The sequence below is a fragment of the Prionailurus viverrinus genome, chromosome B2 (genome assembly GCF_022837055.1).
Source record: "Prionailurus viverrinus isolate Anna chromosome B2, UM_Priviv_1.0, whole genome shotgun sequence".
Lineage (NCBI taxonomy): Eukaryota > Metazoa > Chordata > Mammalia > Carnivora > Felidae > Prionailurus > Prionailurus viverrinus.
The window spans coordinates 35,820,569-35,844,448 of record NC_062565.1 but is presented as its reverse complement, the minus strand read 5'-3'; the positions used below and the strand labels follow the sequence as shown (position 1 = coordinate 35,844,448).

General features: G+C 46.6%; 1 protein-coding gene across 2 annotated transcripts in view; it reads right to left on the bottom strand.

Annotated features, from left to right (window-relative positions):
* TBC1D22B (TBC1 domain family member 22B) overlaps positions 1-23,880 on the bottom strand; it is a 79,110-nt gene that overhangs the window by 25,574 nt on the left and 29,656 nt on the right. For both annotated transcript variants that reach the window (XM_047859108.1, XM_047859110.1), the window contains exons 4-8: positions 22,326-22,505; positions 21,722-21,792; positions 20,192-20,320; positions 18,861-18,926; positions 14,876-14,990 (exon numbers count right to left, since the gene is read on the bottom strand). In XM_047859108.1, the coding sequence (XP_047715064.1) occupies positions 14,876-14,990; positions 18,861-18,926; positions 20,192-20,320; positions 21,722-21,792; positions 22,326-22,505 (561 nt within the window). The remainder of the gene's footprint in view (positions 1-14,875; positions 14,991-18,860; positions 18,927-20,191; positions 20,321-21,721; positions 21,793-22,325; positions 22,506-23,880) is intronic.

Sequence of the window (23,880 nt, the reverse complement as noted above, 5' to 3'; positions counted from 1 at the left end):
ACACTAAGCTTGCAGAAACTAAGACTTCAGATAACATATAAAGGTCCACTTGAGAAATCATATGAAAAAAAAAAAAACAACAAAAACACAACCTTCTAAATAGCATCCCCCACCACCAACTTAAACACCTACTATGTGCCATATACATACTATTAAAGAATACTGAGCTCTAAGACCCGGTTCAGAACCTTCCTCTTTCTTTTTGCTTCCTATTACATTTCTGAGACCATCCCGTACCCGCAGCTCGCTGCTCCACACGCCTTCCACCACTTTACATGTCCACCCCCCTAGGGACAGATAGCAGGTGGCTCCGACTCCCGCTACCACAGACAAGGCCCTGAGAGACGACCCCCTCCGACCCTGTACAGAAAGTGCCCTGAGCCACAGGTACAGGCAGCGCGCTCCCCGGGGCCAGCCCAGCAGCGACGAGGAGAGTGCCGCCTCCTGGACCGAGCGCGGCTGCTCACACTAACTGTCCTAGGCAGGAGCCCCCCTTTCAGAACGGGGCTGGAAGAAAACCGTAAGACCCACAAGGAAGGCTCAAGACTGAAACCACTCCTGCCGCTCCCACGCATTTCCCAAATGAGGATCCAGAACTCCATGATCATTCGAGGAGTCCTCTCCAACCGGGGCACTCTGCAATTCCAGAACACCACAGTGGAAATGTAACCGGGAGTGGGAACTATCCACCGCAGAGTAGCAACGGGGGGAAAAGAGCCTGGGTCCCCGAGAACGGGGAGCACAGCTACCGTATCAGCCCTGGCAGCCTGTGGCGTTTTTGTCAGACTGAACGGCACGTGGCTGAGAGTACCGACTCTGGAGCCAGACTCAAGTCCTGGCTCCGTCACTCGCTAGGTGTGTGGCTTTGGGGAAGGACTTTACTTTGGTGCCTCAATTCCTTCTCTGTTAAGGTGGTAATACCCTACCAGTGTCACAGGATACTGCAAGGATTAATACATGAAATGTGCTAACAACAGTGCCTGGCACGAGAAGCGTGACATAAATGTTAGCTGGTATTATCGTTATTAAAAGAGGCCCAAGCAAACTTCCATCTCTTTGGAGCCTCTGTTATTTTGGATCTCTGTTATTCGCAGCCACCCCTAACCAAACTCCAATATGTACCTTAAAGATTAGCTAATTTTCAAAGCCTTCCGTTTCCCCCATTTGGTCTAAAGGAGGAAAAATCTAACAACGTAAGGTCTTAAGTCGGCAAGATGCCACTCTCAGGAGCTGAACCGATTCCAAACCATTAGCTGTCCAGGAGCAGAGGGACCAACAGACAAGATGCTGAGCCCTCTTTGGGGGCCTCGAGTCAGGGGCTCTGTCTCCCCGTGTGCCTGGCCTGCGCATTAGACCTTTGTTTTCACAGACGGTGGGACAGTTCACCAGCCTTTCAGGGAGTGGGAGGAGAGTTTTGTTCTAGTGTTCTGCTTGCTGGGAGGATAAAATTCACACATTCAGTCAAAAACTGTGAGCTGAGTGCACCAGCAAAAAAGCAGCAGAGAAAGGAAGGCCCAAATGCTCTCTGAAGAGCTTCATTCAGCATAAACAGTCTGTTCAGGAGGATCATTAAACATTCCACTTGAGAAAATTCAACATATAATTGAAGCTGGAACGGGAACCCATGCCAGCAATGTAGTCTCGAATGGGGGCAGCGTCTCTGGTTGTCATTACAGAGCGTACAACAGCCAGGACTCCGACTGGAGGCGATGAGATCTGAAGGATATTTTCTGGCTATTTTAAAAGGCAAAGCATCCAAAAAGAGGAAACCCAAAAGCTCTTGATAAGAATCAAATTGCCCACTCTGGGCTCGACGAGAGCATGTCCATTTATTAGCTGATAAAACGTACTTGAGCGGTGACTCTGGTCGAGTGTTTATTTTTCTGAGAACCCCAAGTCCTGGGCCCGACATCGGGCTCGTGTATGCCTCAAATACTCAAAGACAGCTTTGGGAAGAACTAGTTGTGCTTAAACTGACAAGAGTAACTCGTCTCTTTGCCGTTCTAGGCATTTCCCAGGAGCCATCTGCGATTGCAGGGCAATTTCTAGATTCTGTGATCTGTCGGAACAATTCGGCCCGACTGGTGGGCAGGAGAAGATTCAAGGCATCGGACTGCAGATAGCCTTTCTACTTCCTAAAGCCTTTGGTTTGCCTGATTCCTGTCTTTATAGTTTTAAAACTAGACACATATGAATACCTTACATAATATTTTCTGAACACAAAAGTAAACTGAGGAAAGGGAAAAATAAAATTTTGGTCACCCATCTAAAGCAGCTCATAAAATAAGAACGTACATACTACATCCAGAAAAACACCGCTTTAAGAAAAGCGTCAAGGGATTCAAGGTGTCGCTTGCACGTAATTATTTTTAAGTGGTTCAAAATGCGACATAAACGTATTACTGGGCACTATTCATCTGGCATTTTCAGGCAGGTACACGATGGCAGCAGCCAAGGTGAGGATGTCACTGCAAACCCTAGTACGGGGAGGGTGGAGGGGCTCCCGGCTAATTCCTGGAGGGTCAGACGACCTGGCAGAGCAAGGAGGGTAAAGAGAATTGGTCTCCTGCAAGGAGGAGGTCAGACGGAAGACTTCTTCTGAGGCTCCGACAGAGCAGAGACCCGCAGGGAGTCGATTCTGGTTCGTGAGGACCACGCCGCAGACCGTGAGAGAGGCAGCGTGCTGTCTCAGAGATGCGGGGAAGCAGCTGACCAGCGAGCCCTTCCTGACACTGTGCCTGACGGTGCAGTGACTAAAAGGTAACTGTTAACTCGGAAGGACACACGATCTCTGGCTGTTCACTTCTTAGCGTGGAGCAGCCTGAGCACACGTGCATCATGAGACCCTGGTTAAAATTAGTTTTAAAAATCAACATACCACCCCATTTTTTCTACTTTCTACAGGAAAGTACAACGTTTACTTAGCAAACGTTACTGACTCGGGGTTACCCCAGCCTCTTGGCACTGGCTGTGGGAGCCCAGATTACATAAACCCAGACTACGTATTTGGGTTAATGGGCCAAAGAAGGGTCAGGCCCAGCAAACACCTAGCCTTCTAGGACCTGTCCAAAGATCACCCACAGAGACAGGCAGCATGTCCCCAAGACACTGTGGATGCGAACAGGCTTGGGGAGTCCAGGGCCCCCCACGTCAGCTGCTCTGAGGCTCTTCATCTGGGCTCAAACGCCTCGAGTATGTTAGCTGTCACCATCTCTCCTCTGTTACCATTGCTCGCTGATTCCTGGGTCAGATGCCAGGCAGACAGAGCGAGCAAGCAAGCACGTGCCACTCAGCTCACCGCCCGCGAGAGAGCAGGCTAGGTCTCAAGGTTCCCGAGGCGATAAGCCACAACCTGCCCTTGGACATGAGAGGAAATCCAGCACTGGACGTCCCACCAAATGCACACACTGCTCTCAAGTGTCAGCTGGAGGTGGCTCAGCTCAACACTCTGGCGGGGCTACACCCACATACGTGTGTGTGGCCGGAAAGAGCCTCAAGTATTCCTCGACTGCCTATCATGTACAAGGCTGCTTCATCCAGGAAGACAGGGCCAGGAGGCACCTTGAGGAAAGCATCCAAAGACGGTGGGCACTAAAAAATTCAACATCAGGGCACCTAGGTGGCTCAGATGACCAAGCATAGGACTCTTTAAAAAAAAAATTTTTTTTTTAATGTTTTTTTCATTTTTTGAGAGAGAGAGAGACAGAGAGAGACAGAGACAGAGTGTGAGCAGGGGAGGGTCAGAGAGAGAGGGAGACACAGAACCTGAAGCAGGCTCCGGGCTCGGAGCTGCCAGCACAGAGCCCAATGTGGGGCTTGAACGCACAAACTGTGAGATCATGACCTGAGCCGAAGTCAGACGCTCAACCGACTGAGCCACCCAGGCACCCCATCTTTATGTATGATTTACTTACAGTAGACGACACATAAGTGCACAGTTCTGTCTCGACCCACGTATACATCTGTGTAAAAGATGCCTCAGTCCTTGGGCACCTGGATGGCCCAGTCAGTTAAGCATCCAACTTCAGCTCAGGTCATGATCTCACAGTTTGTGGGTTTGAGCCCTGCATTGGGCTCTGTGCTGACAGCTCAGAGACTGGATCCTGCTTCAGATTCTGTGCCTCCCTCTCTCTCTGCCCCTCCCCCTCCCCCCCCCCCCTCTCTCTCTCTCTCTCTCTCTCTAAAAATTAAATAAACACTAAAAGTTTTTTTAAAGATCTCGGTCCAAATAGAGAATATTTCCAGCACCCCAGAAATTTCCTTATGTCTCTTCCCAATCTCCCACCATGGTCAACCACTGCTTTGATTTCTACTGCCATGGATTATTTTTGAACCCCATTTACGTGGAATGATACAATGTGTCCTTTTTTGGTATCTGACTTGTTCAACACAGTGGTTTGGGGATGGTTTCTTCCATGTTGTTGTATTTATTGATAGTTCATTCTTTTTATTGCTAAATACTAATCCACTGAATTTTCCTGTTAACAGATATTTGGGTTGTTTCCAATTTTTGTCTATATGAATATAGTTGCTATGAATATTCTTATACAGTCTTTTGGATACTGTAAGCTTTCATTTTCCTTGAATAAATACCTAGCAGTAAAAGACTGCTTTTTCTCTACTTTATTTACTTATGTTTGTATCCCTAGTGCCCAGAGCAGTGCCCGGAACAGTACAGATGCTCAATGAATACTCGCTGAGTGAGTAGTGCTACTCCTGTCTCCATCTCTTAGAAGAGATAAAACTTCTGGCTAATTCAGCACAGTATCAAAATATTGTAATTCACTGCCCCCTGGCGGCCAATCCTAGCAACGCCATACTAATTCCTAAATATCTTACAAAGTTAATCGTGAACTCTTCATTCTCTCATTTACCTAGACATGTATGGAGTGCCTATTTCGGACATCAAAATGAAAGCACTAGGAATCGAAGATATTGAAAATAGCCTCTAGTCTTAAAGAATCATATAATCTGGTGGCAGAGGGCAGGAGGACAATACAAACAACAACCGGCATGATGAAGTGCTATAGAAGAAACGGACGGGGGTTAGGGACACAGCACTGTTGTGGGGGCGGGGGCACGGCGAGGGTGAGGGCAGGCTTCCTTTGTAAAGGAGGCACAAAGATTAGCCCAGGGGAGAAGAAGGACATGGTGCAGGACAGGCTTTAGATTAAAAATGTCAATTTGTGGCGGCTGAGTTTAGGGGGTGTGGGAGGGAGCAGATCCCACAGGACCTTGCACAAGCTAGGCAACCTGGACACACTTGAACCTGTATGTGAGGGGATGTTACTGGAGAGCTTTAAGTAGAGGAGCCGCATGGGCAAGTCTGTATTTGAATGGTGTATAAGATGGACTTGAAAGGGGATAAAAGCCGAGAAGGGGAAACACACGTGGCCATTTCAGCAACCCAGGTCTGACCCAGGGCAGTCACAGAAGAACAGAGAGCAAGGCACATGCAAGAAACTTTTAGGACATAAAATCATCAGAGGCTTGTAAATGATTAGATATAGAAGGGTGAGACTCACGCACAATTCTTAGTATTTCTGACTGAAGAGTCAAAAAACTCTGCCAACTGTGAGGAAAGAGTGGCTGGGTCCGGGGAGAGAAGGAGTCGGTAAAACACGGAATGTGAGGAGCCTAGGGGTAGCAAAAATTGCAGGCTGTCCCCAAATAACTGTTCCCTTTTACATCTTGGTGAAGGGACCCCTAAAGAGTACTGGCCACTGGGATATAGACTGTTTTCTAGCCAGCTATGCTCACATGACTAAGTGTAGACAAAAGAGATTCAAACCTAAGCACCATATACAACTTTGGGAAGTGTCCTTAAATGGAAAGAGTATTCCTTTCTTCCCTTCCTTCTCCGTACTGGATGGAATACAGACGTGATGGCTGGAGCACAAGTAGCTATCTTGGATCACAAGAAGAAACCACATGCTGAAAACGGAAGAACAAGAGTGAGGAGCCTGGGTCCCTGATATCTTAGGGCAGGCTAAGTAAGCCCTAAGATACAAGCCCTGGACTACTTACCTGTCTTTTTTTTTTTTTTTTTTAATTTTTTTAAATGTTTTTATTTATTTTTGAAGGAGAGAGAGAGACAGAGCATGAGCAAGGGAAGCAGAGACAGAGGGAGACACAGAATTCAAAGCGAGCTCCAGGCTCTACACTGTCAGCATAGAGCCCAATGCGGGGCTCGAACCCACAAACTGTGAGATCACGAACTGAGCCGAAGCCGGACGCTCAACCGACTGAGCCACCCAGGCACCCGACCTCTCGTCTTTTTATATGAGAGAAATTAAATAAGCTTTTCTGTCTTGTTTAAGATCCTATTATTTGGGGTTCCCAGTCACACGTAGCCAAGCTAGCCCTAACTGATCATCTACGACGCATCCAAGTGGAAATGTCACACAGGGGCCTGGACTCGTAAGTCAGAGGTCTGGGAAAGACTTCCCTTCTGGCAGTTCCATCGCCATGACGCTTCTGAAAACATCACGCTTCAAGTAGAACTTGAAATGAAAATCCTACTATGCTGCTTCATGCAGACGAGAAGAGGGAGAGCTATTCGATACTGAGGGTTTCATTTTGTACCGATGGAAACCACCAGATAGATACCACTCTGCCTTTGGAAACAAGATGGGTCATGAGCTCAGCTCTTCTACAGGATTTTTTCATAGGCATCACTCAAAAGTTGCCAATAAGCAGTTTGTTTTGATGAGGACCACACTATCAGGTATGGTGGACCTTAATACGTTTGGGGCTAGATCAATAATACTGTGTAAGCGCAAACGTTCTTGTGGATGAGAGTTTACAGGTATTCTGCAGTCTCAGGGATCACAGGCCAGAGACTAGATCTCCTTTAGCACTGTCACCCTGGGCCCAGACACAGCTGGCTTATCCAGAGATAAGCTTCTATGCGAGCAGCTGTCTTCAGCAGATAAAGAAGTTGCGTGGGGGCCAGGCTAGCTATAGACAGCTTCTCTATCGACTCAGAGGGAGTCACTGGATCTCTGTTTTTAACTCTTTTTACAACAAACATGACATAGCACGAAACAAGCTCAGGTGCTACTTTATAGACATGACGGAGGTGGTACAGTGCAAATAGGGGACGAGAAAGGAGAGAGGCTCTGATAGAGCAGACCCTTCAAGCTATGGTTCAGGGAGATGGGGCAGTGGGCCAAGGCTGCCTGGTGGCACCTGCCCAGGATGACAAAGGCAAGAGTCTGGCTTATCCCACAGGTGAAAGATACCTGAGGCCTCCTGAAGCAGGGGTGTCAGAGCAAAAGACTTTTACAGTAGCTGCCTTATTAGGATACAACACCATTAGAGAAGGGGAGGAAAGAAGCATTATTACCTAAACAAGAGAATTATTCTTTTTTTTAATTTTTTAATGTTTATTTATTTTTGAGACAGAGAGAGACAGAACATGAACAGGGGAGGGACAGAGAGAGAGGGAGACACAGAATCTAAAACAGGCTCCAGGCTCTGAGCGGTCAGCATAGAGCCCGACGCGGGGCTCGAACTCACGGACTGTGAGATCATGACCTGAGCCGAAGTCGGACGCTTAACTGACCGAGCCACTCAGGCACCCCCCCCTTTTTTTTTTTAATATAAGCTCTATGCCCAACGTGGGGCTTGAACTCACCACCCCAAAGAGTCACTTGCTCTACTGACTGAGCCAGCCAGGCACCCCAAGAATTATTCTTAAAGGTCATAAACAATATTGTATCTCTGTTCAAGACGACCTTGAGGCTGGGGAGAAGTCTGAATGCCCCATTTCTTTAAAATGTAACTTATATCCATCAACTGGTGAATACATAAATAAAACGTGGTATATCCACACAATGGATATTTGTATTTGACCAAAAAAAAGAATGAAGTACAGACAGATGCTACAACATGGATGAATCTCGAAAACATGCTAAGTGAAAGAAACTAGGCACAAAAGACCACACACTGTAAGATTCCATCTACATGAAATGTCCAGAAAAGGCAAACCCATAAAGACAGAAAGTCGATTAGTAACTAATTAGGGGTAGAGGGGATGAGAAGCTTGAGGGTGATGGCTAAGGGACACAGGCTCTCTTTTGGGGGGTTAAGAAAATGTTCTCAATTGATTGTAGTGATGGTTACACGACTCCGTATACTAAAAACTACTGAACTGCACATTTTGGTGGGTGAATTGTATGGTATATGAATTACATCTCAATAAAGCCACTACAATAAAAAAGCCCACAAAACTTAATTTCTAAACTCACTGTAACTCCAGTAAAGATTCTAAAAGGTTCCCACTGCCTGAATTTGGCAGGTTGATTCTAAAGTTCACGTAGTGGACAGAAGAAATGAGCGGACATTTCACCAAAGAAGACATCCAAATGGCCAATAAACACATGAAAAATGCTCTACATCATTCACCACCAGGAAAATGCAAATCAAAACTGCAATGAGATACCACCTCACACCTGTCAAGATGGCTAAAACCGAAAACACAAGAGACAGCAAGTGTCGGCGAGGATGTGGAGAAAAAGGAACCCTCGCACTCTGTTGGCGGGGATGCAAACTGGTGCAGCCACCGTGGAAGACAGTATGAAGGTTCCCCAGAAGGTTAAAAATAGAACCACCCTATGATCCAGCAATTGGACTACTCGGTATTCACCAAAAAAATACAAAAACACTAATTCAAAGGGATACGTGCATCATCATGTTTATAGCAGCATTATTTACAATAGCCAAGGTATGGAAGCCCAAGTGTCCATCAACTGATGAATGAATAAAGAAGTGGTGTATACACACAATGGAATATTATTCAGCCATAAAAAAAAAAGAATGAAATCTTGCCATATGCAATGACACGGATGGAGCTAGAGTGTGATTATGCTAAGGGAAATAAGTCAGTCAGGAAAAAACAAACACTGTATGATTTCACTAGTACGTGGAATTTAAGAAACAAAACAAAAGAGCAAAGGCAAAAAAAGAGAGAAAGGCAAACCAAGAAACAGACTCTTAACTGTAGAGAACAAACTGATGGTTACCAGAGGAGACATGGTGGGGAGGATGGGCGAGACAGGTGACGGGGATTAAGGGAGCACTTGTGACGATGAGTACCAGGTGTTGTGTGGAAGTGTTGAATCACTACATTGTACACCTGAAACTAATACAACTGTTACCTATACTGGAATTTTTTAATGTATTTTTTAACATTATTTATGATTGAGAGACAGAGAGAGGCAGAGCATGAGCATGGGAGGGGCAGAGAGAGGGGGAGACACAGAATCCGAAGGAGGCTCCAGGCTCTGAGCGGTCAGCGCAGAGCCCGCCATGGGCCTCAAACTCACAAATCGCGAGATCATGATCTGAGCCGAAGTCAGATGCTTAACCGACTGAGCCACCCAGGCGACCCTATACTGGAATTTAAAATAAAATTTAGAGGGGCACCCGGGTGGCTCAGTTGATGGAACGTCCCGTTCTTGGTTTCAGCTCAGGTCATGATCTCATGGTTCATGAGATCGAGCCCCACATCAGGCTCTGTGCCGACATCACGGAGCCTGCTTGGGATTCTCTCTCTCCCTTTCTCTCTCTGCTCCTCCCCTGCTCTCGCGCTCTCTGTGTCTCAAAAATAAATAAACGTTTTTTAAAAATAATAAACATTAAAATAAAATTTAGAAAGGAAGGTAGAAACATAAAAATAAATTAAAGTTCACACGGAAGAAGAGCCAAACCAAGTTTTTAAGAAAGATGGTGAAAGGGACTGGCCCTGGAATAATGACAAAACACACTGCAAAGCTCAAAACCCCAACTGTGTGCTGTTGGCATCAAAATGGAAATAAGTGGAACAGAATAAAGAAGGAGAGCCATGTAAATAAAGGAATTTATGTTGTATTACCAAGAGGGATTTCACACCAGTGAAGAAAGGATGCATTATTTATAAATGGTGTTTGAAACAATGAACCATTCAGTTGCACAGGAACTTTAATCTCAACCCTCACCATTCAGGAAAACAAATTAATAATGAAATTTAAAGAGCTAAATGTAAAAACAAACCCACAAGAGTATTAGAAGAAAACAGGAGAGAGTATTTTCATAATTTTGAGGTGAGGAAGGAAAGATTTCCTAAGCAAGATACCAAACCCCTAAACCATGAAGGAGGAGTGGTCTCCTTGGCGACCTCAGCACCATTTGCCAGGACTGGTTTACTTGTTGTTTGCGAGCCCCTCCACTAGAGGGCAGGGCCCACCTCTGTCATTTTAGCCTCTCTATCCCCTGGCAGGCAGCAGGAGCTCAATAAACACCTGTCAAATGGGCAGATTTGACTACATAAAAATCAGGATGTTCTATATAAGGAGACACAATCAACAAAGTTAAAAGACAAATGATAGTCTGGGAGAAAAACAATATTAGGCTGAACCATATAAAATTCTCATCTGGCAGTGGGGGGTCAAAAATGGTTGAATATTAGCAATTTTGTGTGGTATAGCCTACTATTTTTAACACATACCAGGTAAAGGAGGAATATATCTAATCTACAAAAAGTTTTTACACAACAAGACCAACAATCCAACAGGAAAAAGTGGCAAAGGATCTGAACAAGCAGATCCCCAAGAAACAAATGCTAATATGTACACAGAAGGAAAGATAAACAACCTCACTCACGAACAAGCGGAACAAAAACGAACACAAACCATGGTTTATTTGCCAGACTGGTGAAATAGAATTAGATTAGGATATCTAGTTCTGCTAAGGATATGAAGAAAAGTGCACCCCCCACACTAGTGGCTGGAGTATAAACTGGTACAAACTTAGAATTTAGACGTGTAATTTAAAAGTACCTAGGGACGCCTGGGTGGCCCAGTTGGTTAAGCATCCAATTTCGGCTCAGGTCATGATCTCACAGTTCGTGAGTTCAAGCCCCATGTTGGTTGGGCTCTGTGCTGACAGCTCGGGGCCTGGAGCCTGCTTCCGATTCTGTGTCTCTGCTCTCTGCCCCTCCCCGCCTCATGCTCTCTCTGTCTCTCAAAAATAAGTAAATATTAAAAATAAATAAGTAAAAAATAAAAAAAAGAAGTACCTATTTGGCATGCTCTTAGGACTAGCAATTGCACTTCTAGGGCTCTCTTTCTGAGAAATAAGGTTTGTTTTTTGCTTGTCTATTTATTTATTTTTAAGATTTTTAAGTAATCTCTATATCCAACGTGGAGCTGGAACTCATAATCCTGAGATAAAGAACTGCACGCTCATCTAACTGAGCCAGCCAGGCACCCCAGGAGAAATACGTAGTTTAACACAAATGCACAAGAAAATATATATAAGGATATTCAAAATAGGTACAATATTACTTATACTAGCTAAAAACTGTAGACAACTTAAATGTCCTTCAATAGAGGAATCGTTAAATAAACAAACTGTAGTAAAGCCTTATTAGGGGAACAAATGTCATTGCTGAAAATGATGAGGTAGATCTGTATGTCCAGACTTGGAAAGCTGGCCGTGATTTTTTTTTTTTTTTTTTTTAATGAAGACAAACAAGATATAGAAAACTATGGATAGTTGGGCACCTGGGTGGCTTAGCTGGTTAAGCGTCCAGCTTCAGCTCAGGTCATGATCTTGCAGTTTGTGAGTCTGAGCCCCGCATTGGGCTCTGTACTGACAGCTCAGAGCCTGATGCCTGCTTCGGATTCTCTTCCCCCTCTCTCTCTGCCTCTTTCCTGGTCATGCTTTGTTTCTCTCTTTCGCTCTCTCAAAAATAAATAAATATTAAAAAATATTTTTTTAAATAAAAAATAAAAAAAGAAAAGAAAACTACGGATAGTTGAAGCACTGGGCTGGCTCAGTTGGTAGAGCATGCGACTCTTGATCGCAGGGCTGTGAGTTCGAGCCCACTGGTGTAGAGATTACTTAAAAATAAAATCTTTACAAACAATTTTTTTAAATTTTAAGTAGGCTCCATGCCCAACACGGGGCCCAAACTCCTGACCTTAAGACCAAGAGTCATACACTCTATCGTTGAGCCAGCCAAGCGCCCCTCCCCCCCAAATAAAATCTTTAAAAGAAAGAAAAGTATGAATAGTTTAAATCCATTTTTTTCTCAACACAATAAAGAAAAATAGTATGTGCAGTACACACAGGGAAAGGTCTAGAAGAATATACACCAGATCAGGGTGGGAGGTAAGGGAGGTAACAGCATTTCTATACTGTTTTGATTTTTTTCAATGAGTGTGTACTTTGTACTGCAATTTTTTTTTTTTTTTTTTTTAAGGCAAGGAGCAGTAAGAAACATACTGCCTGCTTTGGAACAGAGAATGGAGTAGAGGGAGCCATTAGAAGTCTGAAAACAGGGATCTAAGTTGAAACAGCAGCAAGTCATATTAAGAGGACAGGTATTAAGGTCAAAAGACCTAGGTCTGAGTCTGGAAAGCTTATTAAATCCTCGAGCCTGGGATTTCTCCCTGTAAAGTGAGTTGTGCATCTACCTTAAAGAGATACTGGGGCCTACTAAATGAAATCTGGTAGGCCACAGTGCTTTGCAAAATGGTAAAGTGCTGTAAGAATCAGGGTGTTATCCCTGGTTGCCGTGGTAAAGCCCTAAGCTGAAAACCAGAAAAACAAGGACTAAAGCTACAAACTCCTAAGGAAAAAAAGAGGGATGGGAACTGATGGAATAAGAGAGATTTAAGAGACACATCCACCAATTAGAATGTGTGGACCCAATCTGTACCCCGATTCAAACAAACTATTAAATACATTTACAAGAATCAGAAAAACGTGTATGTTGATTATATATGAGGTTATACTACGGAGCTATTACAACTTTTTAGATGTAATAACTGCATGACGGCTGTGAGTTTCTTTAATCACACTCCTCTAGAGCTACACATAGAAATATCTATGGATGAAATGATATGATGTCTAATTGCTTCCCAATAATTCACAAAGAGGAAAGGATGAAGAGAACGGATAGAGGGATAGATAAAACAAGCCTGGCTGGGAAAGCTGGGTGAGAGCTATATGGAGATTTATGGCATTATTTTTTCTACTTTTACATCTGTTTGAAACTTAACCTAACAAAAGTTTTCATAAAAAAAAAAAAAAAAAAGAATGGGCCCCACCTTCCTCAGTCTAGGAGGAGGCACCAAGACCTTTCTGAAGTCTGTTGCAGCAGTAAAACTGGGCATGGCCTTGCCAAGACTGCCTCCAAGGAAGGGTGGAGAAGCCCACGCTTTACTGCATAAACGCCGTGGGTCAGCAGGTGCGGCTGCCAATACCAAGATCAGAATGCTGGCATATCTATCAAAGAAAGGCACAGGGCTTGGTGGGACCAACAGAGCTGTGCCTACAGAAAGGAAAGGAAAATCTGGCATACAATATAAATGGCAGCTAACGAGATAATTAAATATCCAATTAGAGACTGCAGCTGCTGAGGGTTATTTGTAACTGGCATGATACTGTTACCGAGATTCCATGCCAGCATTTACACTTCAAATGTAGATTAGGGAACGGATTACTACCTTCCTAGGCTCATCCCTTAATAGTGTTTTAGAAGAGTACTATTGCAAGGAAGCAACCCCCAAATCCCAACAGATCAGCTGCACTGCTCTTAATAAAGTTAAACACACAGAATTAAGCTGCCTCCGAAAGCTGACCCATTAATGTGAAAGGGAAAATGAAAAGTCCTCTAGCAAAAGCATTACCTATCTGCTTTTCGTAGCTACATTTTAACTAATCTTTCTTTTGCTTAGGACCCCCTGATAGAGTGGGCAAGAGAGACGTTACTCCCGGTCCTGTTCAGCTTGCTGCCACTAAAGGGAATGGGGGATGGTGTCATTTAGTCATCTTACTTTTCGGAAACCGCCTCATAAAAGACCAAAACACCATCCATTGAGCCCTATGAGAAAACAATGAATGGGATGGATCGAGTGAGATAGTTTCATGCCCTTACCCTCCGAGGGGCTCCACTCTGGTCTACTTCTCATTACCCTCTTCCTCTCCCACACCGGCTTCCTCCAACACCCGCAATAACCCACCACCTCCAGCGCCTACAGAAAGGCTTCTAGTCTTTGCTCTGCCACCAACAAGGAGACAGGGCATCTCACAACCCATTGGTGAAATGAGAGGATAGATGGATGATGTTCTGAGACCCCCTCCAACATTCTGATTTCCACATGAGCTTCTCCTTAACTGCCTGAGCGAACACACATGACACATGGGTTTTCTTGGGAGTCTCTAAGCACAAGCGGATAAAGAAATCAAAAGGAGAAGGGGAGGATCCTCAACCCCTTTAAAGACTCTGCCCAATTCAGGCCTGGCCAGAGGAGGAGGCTGGAGCTGTAAGAAAACCTAACTGCCACCACGGTATCCAATCACCCTATCCAAAGTGACAAGAACCCAGTGGGATTAGAGGAGCAGGAGGAGGGGAGAAATCAAGGTCCTGCAGCTCTCCTCGGCCTGTTCCAGGACCTCCAACGTGCGCTCGATTCTGATTTTGTTTCATGCTGCCAACATACAGCATGTGAACTGGAGTGTGGAGGCCTGGTGTACAATCTAAAACTCCAGCTTCCACGGATGAGGGCCTGTGTCTGAGACGAGTTCAAAATAATCCTAAAAGGACCTCAAATAAAGCATCAAACCATCTGCTTACGGTAGAGCAAAAAAGGTATCCATTTGGTCATTCTGGGACCAAGTGGGTCCTTTTTGGGTGACGTCTGTGGCCATCTCGAGAGATAAATTCCAGGCTGCTTCTGCTGTCAGACAGGTTTAGCTGTGTATTCGAAGGCCACTACCTCTTTTTTAGCAAGACTTGCCTACTGGCTGCACTCTTGGGAGAAACAAACAGACCGCAGATAAGAAAGAGCAATAGTTTGTTCAGCTTGGTACTCAGGCTTCTTACCCACATATTCTGAGAGGAAGACGACAAAGAACGGAGTGACCAGGTCATTAATTCCCTGGACGTACCCACTGGCAGGGTGTCGGATGGCCCAAATAAATAGAATTCTTTCGAAGATCTAGGAAAAGGAGAGAGAAGACAGGACTGTTAAATCATAGGGATACCCTCCCTCCCTCCATTTACCTATGTCACAATTTGCCCCAGGGATGCTGCCAAATTTTTAGGAAAATTCTAAAGCTACTCTGGAACAAAGGAAGTTTATAAATGCAGAAAGTTTCTAAGATGCTGGTTGTTTTTAAGCAGGGGTACATAGACAGTTCTTGCCTTTGTTTCTCTTTTCAGTATCCAGCCACTGTGATATAAAATGGGGAAAACAGGGGAGGGGGGGGTTGGGGGGCTCAGTCAGTTAAGCATCTGATTTCAGCCCAGGTCATGATCTCACGGTTTGGGGGTTCGAGTCCAATGTCGGGTTCTGTGCTGACAGCTCAGAGCCTAAAGCCTGCTACGGGTTCTGTGTCTCCCTCTCTCTCTGCCCCTCCCCAACTTGTGCACATGCGCGCTCTCTCTCTCTCTCTCTCTAAAATAAATGGATGTTAAAAAATAAAATAAAATGAGGAAAATGGGAAGGGCAGGGACACAAAGGGCTTAGGAAAAGGTCTGTTTATCGATGTCCCTAACCCAGGCCACCCCACTCTCATTTGTAGATAACGATTTCTTGATTTCCAGAAGCAAGATGGTAAAACATCTAAGTTCTGATACCTTTTTCACACCTTTTTTTTATCATCATAGGATGTGGAGTAGAAACGCCTTCCCCACCACGCTCCCCTTTCTCCCCGCTGAGACGGAGGAAAACTTATACCTAGACTTACTCCTAGCCCAGCCTGACTGAGAACTGTCAACGCGGGAAGTCATTGTGTGTATCAGGATGCAACCCAGACATTAGCTGGGGAAAGGAAAGCAAATAAACCAAATCCGACAGCTGGGAATTTGAGAACAGAGAAATCAGCCTGGGCCTCCATGGGGAAGCCACCGGGGTTAAGTATATTAGCCACAAGAGACCAGAGACCTAGACTGGGGAGAAGGAAAAGATGTTTAGGGTCCCTTTTCAGAGTCTGGTCCTGCCCCATTCAGCTACACTCCCTCTGCCTTCATTAGGCTCTCAGCTATCCCCCCGTCTTCTCTGATACTATTCCTCCCTGGGCTTCATCCTGGTGGCCAAAACTACCAGTCCGACACGTTCCTTACACTGGCTCTGACTGGGCTGCCTCGGGTCTCTGTGAGCCACACCAGAGGGACGGCAGAGCTGATGGTGACCACGTGTGGGGGGCACGGGAGATGAGAGGGCCTCCACCGCGCACACACGGGCTCTGGGGGCAGACTGAAGAGGCCTTCTTAGAGGTCAGGTGCAAGGAAGAAAGCCCCCCAGGGAGAACAACGGGAAGGAAATGCTTGTATGGTTTTGGAGTTGGTAAGCTAGCGCAGGAGAGAAGTAGAGAATCTAGAGACACAATAAAGGATGTGTCCCAGCCCCCGTGTTGAGTCTGCCTTCCAGCTGCAGAGGGAAATGAGACACACGCCCATTGTCAACACTCTTGCCCTTACAGGCAGTGAGAACAAGCCCTACCAGGAAGCAAGCTGGCCTCTCTGCCTCCACTAGACTTGCCCACTTGCTCTCTGGGGCTGAGGGAAGGGCGTGACATCCTCACGTGGGTTAGGCCCAACACTTTAACGGGGGCCCTCTTACATTCTCTCCTCCCTCCCTTGAAACACAAGCCCAAGCTCAGGCTAGACCCACCATGTTCAGGAAGATCGCAAGGGGCTCCTGCCTGCCCCCTGTGGCCCGTGTCTGTCTGGACGTCTCTGTTAGTTCTGAGAGAGGAGGGGAGGGGCAGAGACAGAAAGAGAGAGAGAATCCCAGGGCTTCTGCTCCACACTGTCAGCTCCTCATGAAAACACAGATCCTCGCTGACTGGTTTCAACAGTGGCCAAGGGCATGGAGGCCAGCAGCTCACAATCAGGAGACCTGTGACAATCCCTGCTTGGTAAGGATGGGACAATGCAGGTGCTCACACACTGTACAAGTGAAGATGCCACAGACATGGCCTGGCACCAGGCCTGGTTACCAGGGGAGACCGTGGAACCGTCATGACAGAAAACAACCTGGGATAATCTTGCCTTGTGGAGAAGAGTGGAAGGGATAATCCCTGAAGACTTTTCTTGCACCTCTTGTACTTGGGTAATTCTGCCTTACTGTAGTCAATTCTCAAGTTACCTTTCAGATATGCAAAGCAAGCCTTTCAGTATTCTGTGTTGCTTAGTTCTCTGCTCCTTGGTCGGCATTTTAAGTAAGACTCTGTGAGAGGACTATAGCCAGCTAGAAGCAAAGATGATTCAAGACAAAGTGGAAAGAATGTAGTTTGAGTTCCCTTCTTTGTATTCAGATTCTACTACTAGAAGCATGTTAAACAAACTGCGTTCCCTGTCTCCAAGTTTACAGTAAGCACGCGCAGGTAAAAGAGAAGTATCTGAACATCTCCAAGTTAAAGCATAAGCAGGGCTGAGCCGTGGGAAACAATGGGAGGCACAAAGGGACCCTCAATGGGTCTTCCGCTTCCTTTGAGCTGAATCTTAGAGTTAAAATAATGCTGTCACCACCCCCTTCAAATCTTCTTAAGGCTACTGGTAAGTCATGAGGGATCCCACCAGTGGAGATCTGCATTTAAATAGTATTTTGAGCATTTTTACCACCATCCCTCTCTATTCCGAGGAAAACTGAAAACAGGATTCAGAGAGGACTTACACCCAGCGTCCTAGCTACCGTGAAGCTGCTAAGGAAATCCCTAGTCTCAAGGAGGTTATAATTACTGCTTGGGTCAAAAGATAACAGTCCCACTGAGACCTTCTATGCATTTCGTGGACTTGTCAGGTTTCACAATATCATGACTACTTCAACTTCTGGGTATATTCTCAGAAGGCTTTAAAACAGGGACTCAAACAGACATAATACCCAAAGTGGAAGGAATCCAACTGTCCACAGAGGACAGAGTAGACGGACAATTCGTGTTACACACATATAACGAATATTATTCAGTTTTAAGAGGAAGGAAATTCTGACACACGTTACAACATAGATGAACTCTGAAGATATTATCATGCCAAGTGAAATAAGCCAGTAAGTAACGCAAGGACCGATAATATATGGTCTTACTTGTTTGCAGTACCTGAAATATTCAAACCCATAGAGACAGAAAGTAGGATGGTGGTTGTTGGGGATGGAGAATTATTATTATTTTTTTAATGTTCATTCATTTTGAGAGAGGAGGGGAGGGGCAGAGACAGAAGGAGAGAGAAAATCCCCAGTAGGCTCCCTGATGTCAGCACGGAGCCCAACGTGGGGATTGATCCCATGACCCTGGAATCACGATCTGAGCTGAAACCAAGAGTCAGACGCTCAACTGACTGAGCCACCAGGCGCCCCCAGAATTATTATTTAATGGATACAAAGTTTCAGTTTGGGCAGACGAAAAAAGTCATAAAGACAGGTGGTGGTCATACCACAGTGTGAATGTACTTGATGCCGCTGAACTGTGCACTTAAAAAGGGTTAAAATGGGACATTTCATGTTACACACACTCACCACAATAAAAAGACCATCACTAGCCCAGCTTGATAAAGTAGAGCAAACACAGGACTAGGAATTCTGAGGTATGAGTTCTAGCCTTCATCCTGTTGCAGTGTGGCCTTAAAGCCCCGGATAAGTCCCTTAACTTCTCAGAGTGTGACCTGGCCCATAGATTTGTCGAGGAGAACAAAGGAGAATGCACAAGAAAGAGCTCTCCACAGCTCCGTATCCAAACAGAAGGCACCCCCATGATTAGCCACACACCTGCCCACGGCCGGAGGGAGGTCTAGGACACATACATGCAGAACAGGTGCTGTGGAGGCATGGAGCGGAGAAGGGCCGAGAACGGTTAAGTAGTTCCCTTACCTCCTGTACAAGCGGCTGCTGGAACAATGGAATGAGAGGATTTGTCCTTGGAATGTCGATGTGAATCTGAAAAAGAGAAGTCATGTCTAAAAACACAAATGCCAGTTTGTTCTTTTGAGAAGTTATTTTCTTAAGATCTGCGAATCGAGGGGGTAAGAGTGACAGCACAGTATCTTCAGAAAGAACTGACGGACATACCAGAAGAGTCTAATTAAGCCCGCCTGTCCATCTGGAATACGTTTCCATGACAGCAATAGCTTACTGAAACTGAGGAAACCTCCGCAGATAAACCACTTATGTCGAACAGCAACGGGCTTCACGCCCTAAGAGAACCCACGGCCTAAGAGAATCGCCCTGGAGTCTGTTTCACTCTGGGCTGGTGCTTACTCAACAGGCATGATCAAAATGTGCGTCCCTCTTTCAGAGTCTTACTCATCACTAGTTCCCAAGAGCGGAGAGAGCTCTGAAAGTGGCAGACACGTGACTGGCTTGGGAACCAGAGGGAGCCGGCATTCAGTAACTGTCACTGCCAAGTCCTCACTTCTGTTACCAAAGAGGTCACGACAGCTGGTTTCGGCTTCAGGATTTCTCCGAGCCTTAACGATCGGTCCCAAGGACCGTGGCGGCGACAGCAGCAGAAGCTACTTTGGCTCTTGAGGCTTCCTGAAGACAGCTGCCAGCAACCTGGGCTTTTCCCCTCGCCCCTCTTCTTCCTCCCCTCCTCTTTTGGCAGGCGGTGGGGACCACCGTGAGGGTGATGGAACACTGCCTGCCGAGCCTGCTGGTAACTACTGCTCCTGCAGACACACGGGCAGACATGGGTGCTGAAACGGCACTAGCTGCCAGGTGGACATACTAATGTCACACAGTCTAGAGGGACTGGACCACTCCTGAGTGAGCTTCTCTTTCACTCTGTGCCCCAGGACCCTTACTACTTGCGGCCTGGGACCAGTAGTGCTGACACCGCGTGGGAGTTTGTCAGAAGTGAAGGTCTCAACCCAGACCCACTGAATCAGAATCTGCATCCTATCATAACGCTTGGGTGGGATTTTATCAAGACCCTGGATGACTTGTATGCATGTGGAAGTTGGGGAAGCAATGCCACTGATCAGTGCAAAAAAAAAAACCAAAACACAAAAAAACAAAAACTCTATTTAAAATGGCTAAAATCAGAGCTACTCATTAGAAACAGGGGAAGCAGTTATGGGAATAAATTTAATTCCTAACCAGCATACCAAAGCCCGAAGACTCGGGAATCCTGCACTACGACAGTTCTCCCAGGAGATACACCTGACAATTATGATTCGTAACCAAAAAGGTGATGACTGTACCTGTCGGTAGGTATCCTGGTGATGTTCCTCATTTCGAGAGTCATAATACTGCTCAATGAAGCCAAAATATTCCTCCCGCTTCCGCTGCAGGGTCAACTTCCTCCTCTCGGTGTTTGCTGGGAGATAGCCCTACAGACAGGACCGTGGTTAGACGGGGACACACGTTGGTTGCACGAGTCCTTAATTTTTATTTGAGCCTAAGGATTGGCTTGGCAACCGTCAAAGGGGCGGAAGGACAGCTGCCAAGAGCACAAGAATCCTCCCTTTTTGGGTCCGGCCGCCCAGCGTCTGCTCTCTCCTTCTTCAATGAGACCCACATGTGGGCAGATGAAGCCAGGCCAGCTTTCCCAGGGTTACGTGCACACTCCCGCAGCCCTGCACTGTAGTTGCAGTGCGTGCTGCTGGTGAGCGCCCCGGAGCTGGCTCAGCAGAGCAATGAATCTAGGTCAGTGGGAGGGAACTGGACCCGAGTGGGGGCCTCTGGAGGGCTGCGTGTGTGCAAGGCGATACTTCCGGGAATCCCAGCCCTACGGCCACCTCTACGGCACATCCCAGGGGTGTGCCTTGGAAGTCTGTGCCAGTCACACATTCTTCTCCACGCTAATATTCACAACTGCCAGCTTAGAAAGCTGAATGGAATCTGTGACACGGGCAGCCACAACGTGCAGACACGGAACTTCTGGCAGCAGCCTCCCGCCTAGCCAAAGCTTCAGGCCAACTTTCCTTCTCACTCCTGGTCTAGAGCCCACTCTCAACTCGTGCGGCTCCCGTTCCCGAAACCACGACCAAATCTGCTCTTGTTGGCATTCAAACTTATTAGAAGTGGCGGAGGCAGTGATTACATGGCTGCAGGATCGGGACTCATGGGGAACACTGAGGAAAGAGTCACTTCCTCTCGCAGACATTTATGTAATACATTCCCCAGGCAGGGCCTGCAGAGCAGGGACCAGGCTTCATTCATTGTTGTGTATCCTCGCAGCTGCTGGCACCATGCCTGGCAGACAGCAGGCCCTCAATAATTCCTTGCTAGATGAATGAATGAATGAACGAACGTGACAGGCTCAGGAAGTCCGAGCGTCCCTATCACAGAGGCTGGCACAGTGCTCTGCCCTCAGTGAGAGCGGGACTGGTGCAGGCTCCTGGGGGAGGCCCATGTCTCACCTCCTCACAGTGCCAGAGTCGCTTTCCACCACTCTCGTTATTCCTACTGAGGAAAGAGTGAAGTCTGGGGAGTGTGGGAGCCCGTCCAAACAAGTGCTGAGATCCCTACCTCACTACGCTCTTTCTCCCTGGCATTGAGCAAGGGCGGATACACCAACGGGGGAAAGCTGTGCTCTTCTATACGTGCGTGAATAACTCGCAAGGATGTGTTTATTTAGGCGCAGAAATAAGACGACAGTCCCACAGATCTGCCACACCCAGTGGGACTGGAGGAGTCTATGCAGTAAGATGAATGTGCCCACACTAACCTCAGCAGGTAAGAAGGGCTGTGTGAGGCTCACGCTTCTCTACACAGCGGGCAGAACTCACCGACAGGAGTCTCCAGGTTATGGGTCGAACCTCCCTGGGAACCCCCGGCCAGCTACACTTCCTCAGTTCATCTGCAAACGGACAACGGCTCGATTGGATTAGCCCTTCCCACAAATGCCCTAAGACAACCCTGAGCCAGCACTGCCTGATTCCTCCCACCATTCAAGAAAGACCACCACCACCAGCAGCAGCAGCGGCTACCGACAAGCACGGGGAGAAAGCCCCAGACAACAGCCCTGAGCAGCAAAGTGGCGAAGACATGGCTCTGCGGTAGTGATGCAGTCAGCTCGGAGATCAGACTCAGGGGGGCAAAGAGAGACCCGTGGGTGTGGATTCGAGTCAGAGTTGCCTCGAGGCAGAGGAGACCAAAGCCAGAACAGCTACACTATGGTCTGCGGGCCGCAGAATCCAGTCCCACCTAATTTGGCCCCTAATTTCTAGTAACATACTTCTGACTTAATACCTGCATGTCACTGCAATGGGCACCAGATCAGGAGATGCTGGAAAAGTAAAAGAAGGAAGAATAAAGAGCAATAGCTTCCAGGTCTCTGAGAATTCCAGTCACCAAGAGGTCCTACCTTGCCCGGGGCTCATGGGGACTCACCTAAGTCAGTGTTGTGGCTGGAGAGAAGCTGACGGAATTTTTCTAGGCGGGTTTTCTCCCGGACAGTCATCGGGGGCGCCCCGGAAGCATTCTGGTCCGAGATGCGGGCAACCAGGGGGATGATGGGTCGGAGAGGGAGTGACTGCTGTTTGTGGAGTGGATTCCTCAGGCATGTGTCACCTGTGATAATGAAAGAGAAAGAGAACAGGCGGCAATGTAGAGCATGGACGCGGAGGGACCCTGAGCTGGCTGTTCAGTACTGGCCCCTCCGCCAGAATCGGGTCCGAGCAGCTGGCGCGCTGCCCCAAGGTGCCCGCTGAGGGCAGCCAGGGGATGGAAAGCGTCTGCCCGGGGGAAGGGCTGCATTTTTATCACAGGTTCCCAAGGCATCTTATGTGCTAACAGACTCCAGAGGCCGTAGCAACTGTGACAACTTTTTTGGCAACTCTGGATGGAAATCAAATGTTTTCTTTCCACCCCAACCTGGGATGTGTCTTCATGCCTAATATTGAATGTGGGGGCAACACGGTCTAAGGTAGTGTTTGCCTTCCCTTTCCACATCACAGAGCACGTAAGCAGTGAGTTAAATTCTGACTGTCCTTTCATAACTGTTTCATATTCTTTATCTATCTGGGCCTTAAAAAGCAGGAGTCACAGGGAACCTGAGTGGCTCAATCAACTAAGCATCTGACTTCGGCTCAGGTCATGATCTCGAAGTTCATGTGTTCAAGCCCCACATCTGGCTCTGTGCTGTCAGCACGGATCCTGCTTCCGATCCTATCCCATTGTCTCTGCCCCTTCCCCACTCATGTTCTCTCTTCTCTCAAAAATAAACATTAAAAAAAAACAAATGGGCTAAATGGGTAAGGGGCATTAGGGAATCTACTCCTGAAATCATTGTTTCACTATGTGCTAACTAATTTGGATGTAAATTTTTAAAAATAAAAAATTAAATTAAAAAAAAAAAAAGGCAGGACTCACAACAAGAATTAAATGATGAGGGGGTTCCTGGGTGGCTCAGCTGGTTAAGCATTTGGCTGGGGTCATGATCTCACACTTTGTGAGATCAAGCCTCATGTCAGGCTCTGTGTTAACAGCATGGAGTCTGCTTGGGATTCTCTCTCCCTCTCTCTCTGCCCCTACCCTGCTTGCATGCATGCTCTCTCTCTCTCTCTCAAAATAAATAAACATTTTTCAAAAAATAAAGAAAGACAGGGTGCCTGGGTGGCTCAGTTGGTTAAGTGTCCAATGTCGGCTCAGGTCATGATCTCGTGGTTTGTGAGTTCGAGCCCCGCGTTGGGCTCTGTGCTGACAGCTCAGAGCCTGGAGCCTGCTTTGGATTCTGTGTCTCCCTCTCTCTCTGCCCCTCCCCTGTTCATGCTCTGTCTCTCTCTCAAAAATAAATGAACTTAAAAAAAAATTTTTTTTAAATAAAAAATAAAGAAATCCTCTCTTGGAAAAAAAAAAAAAAGATGAGCACTCAGCAACATGCACAACTAGAAGGTTTACAGAAGCAACAGTCACAGGGTATTTGGCTGGGATGCCTAGTGTAACA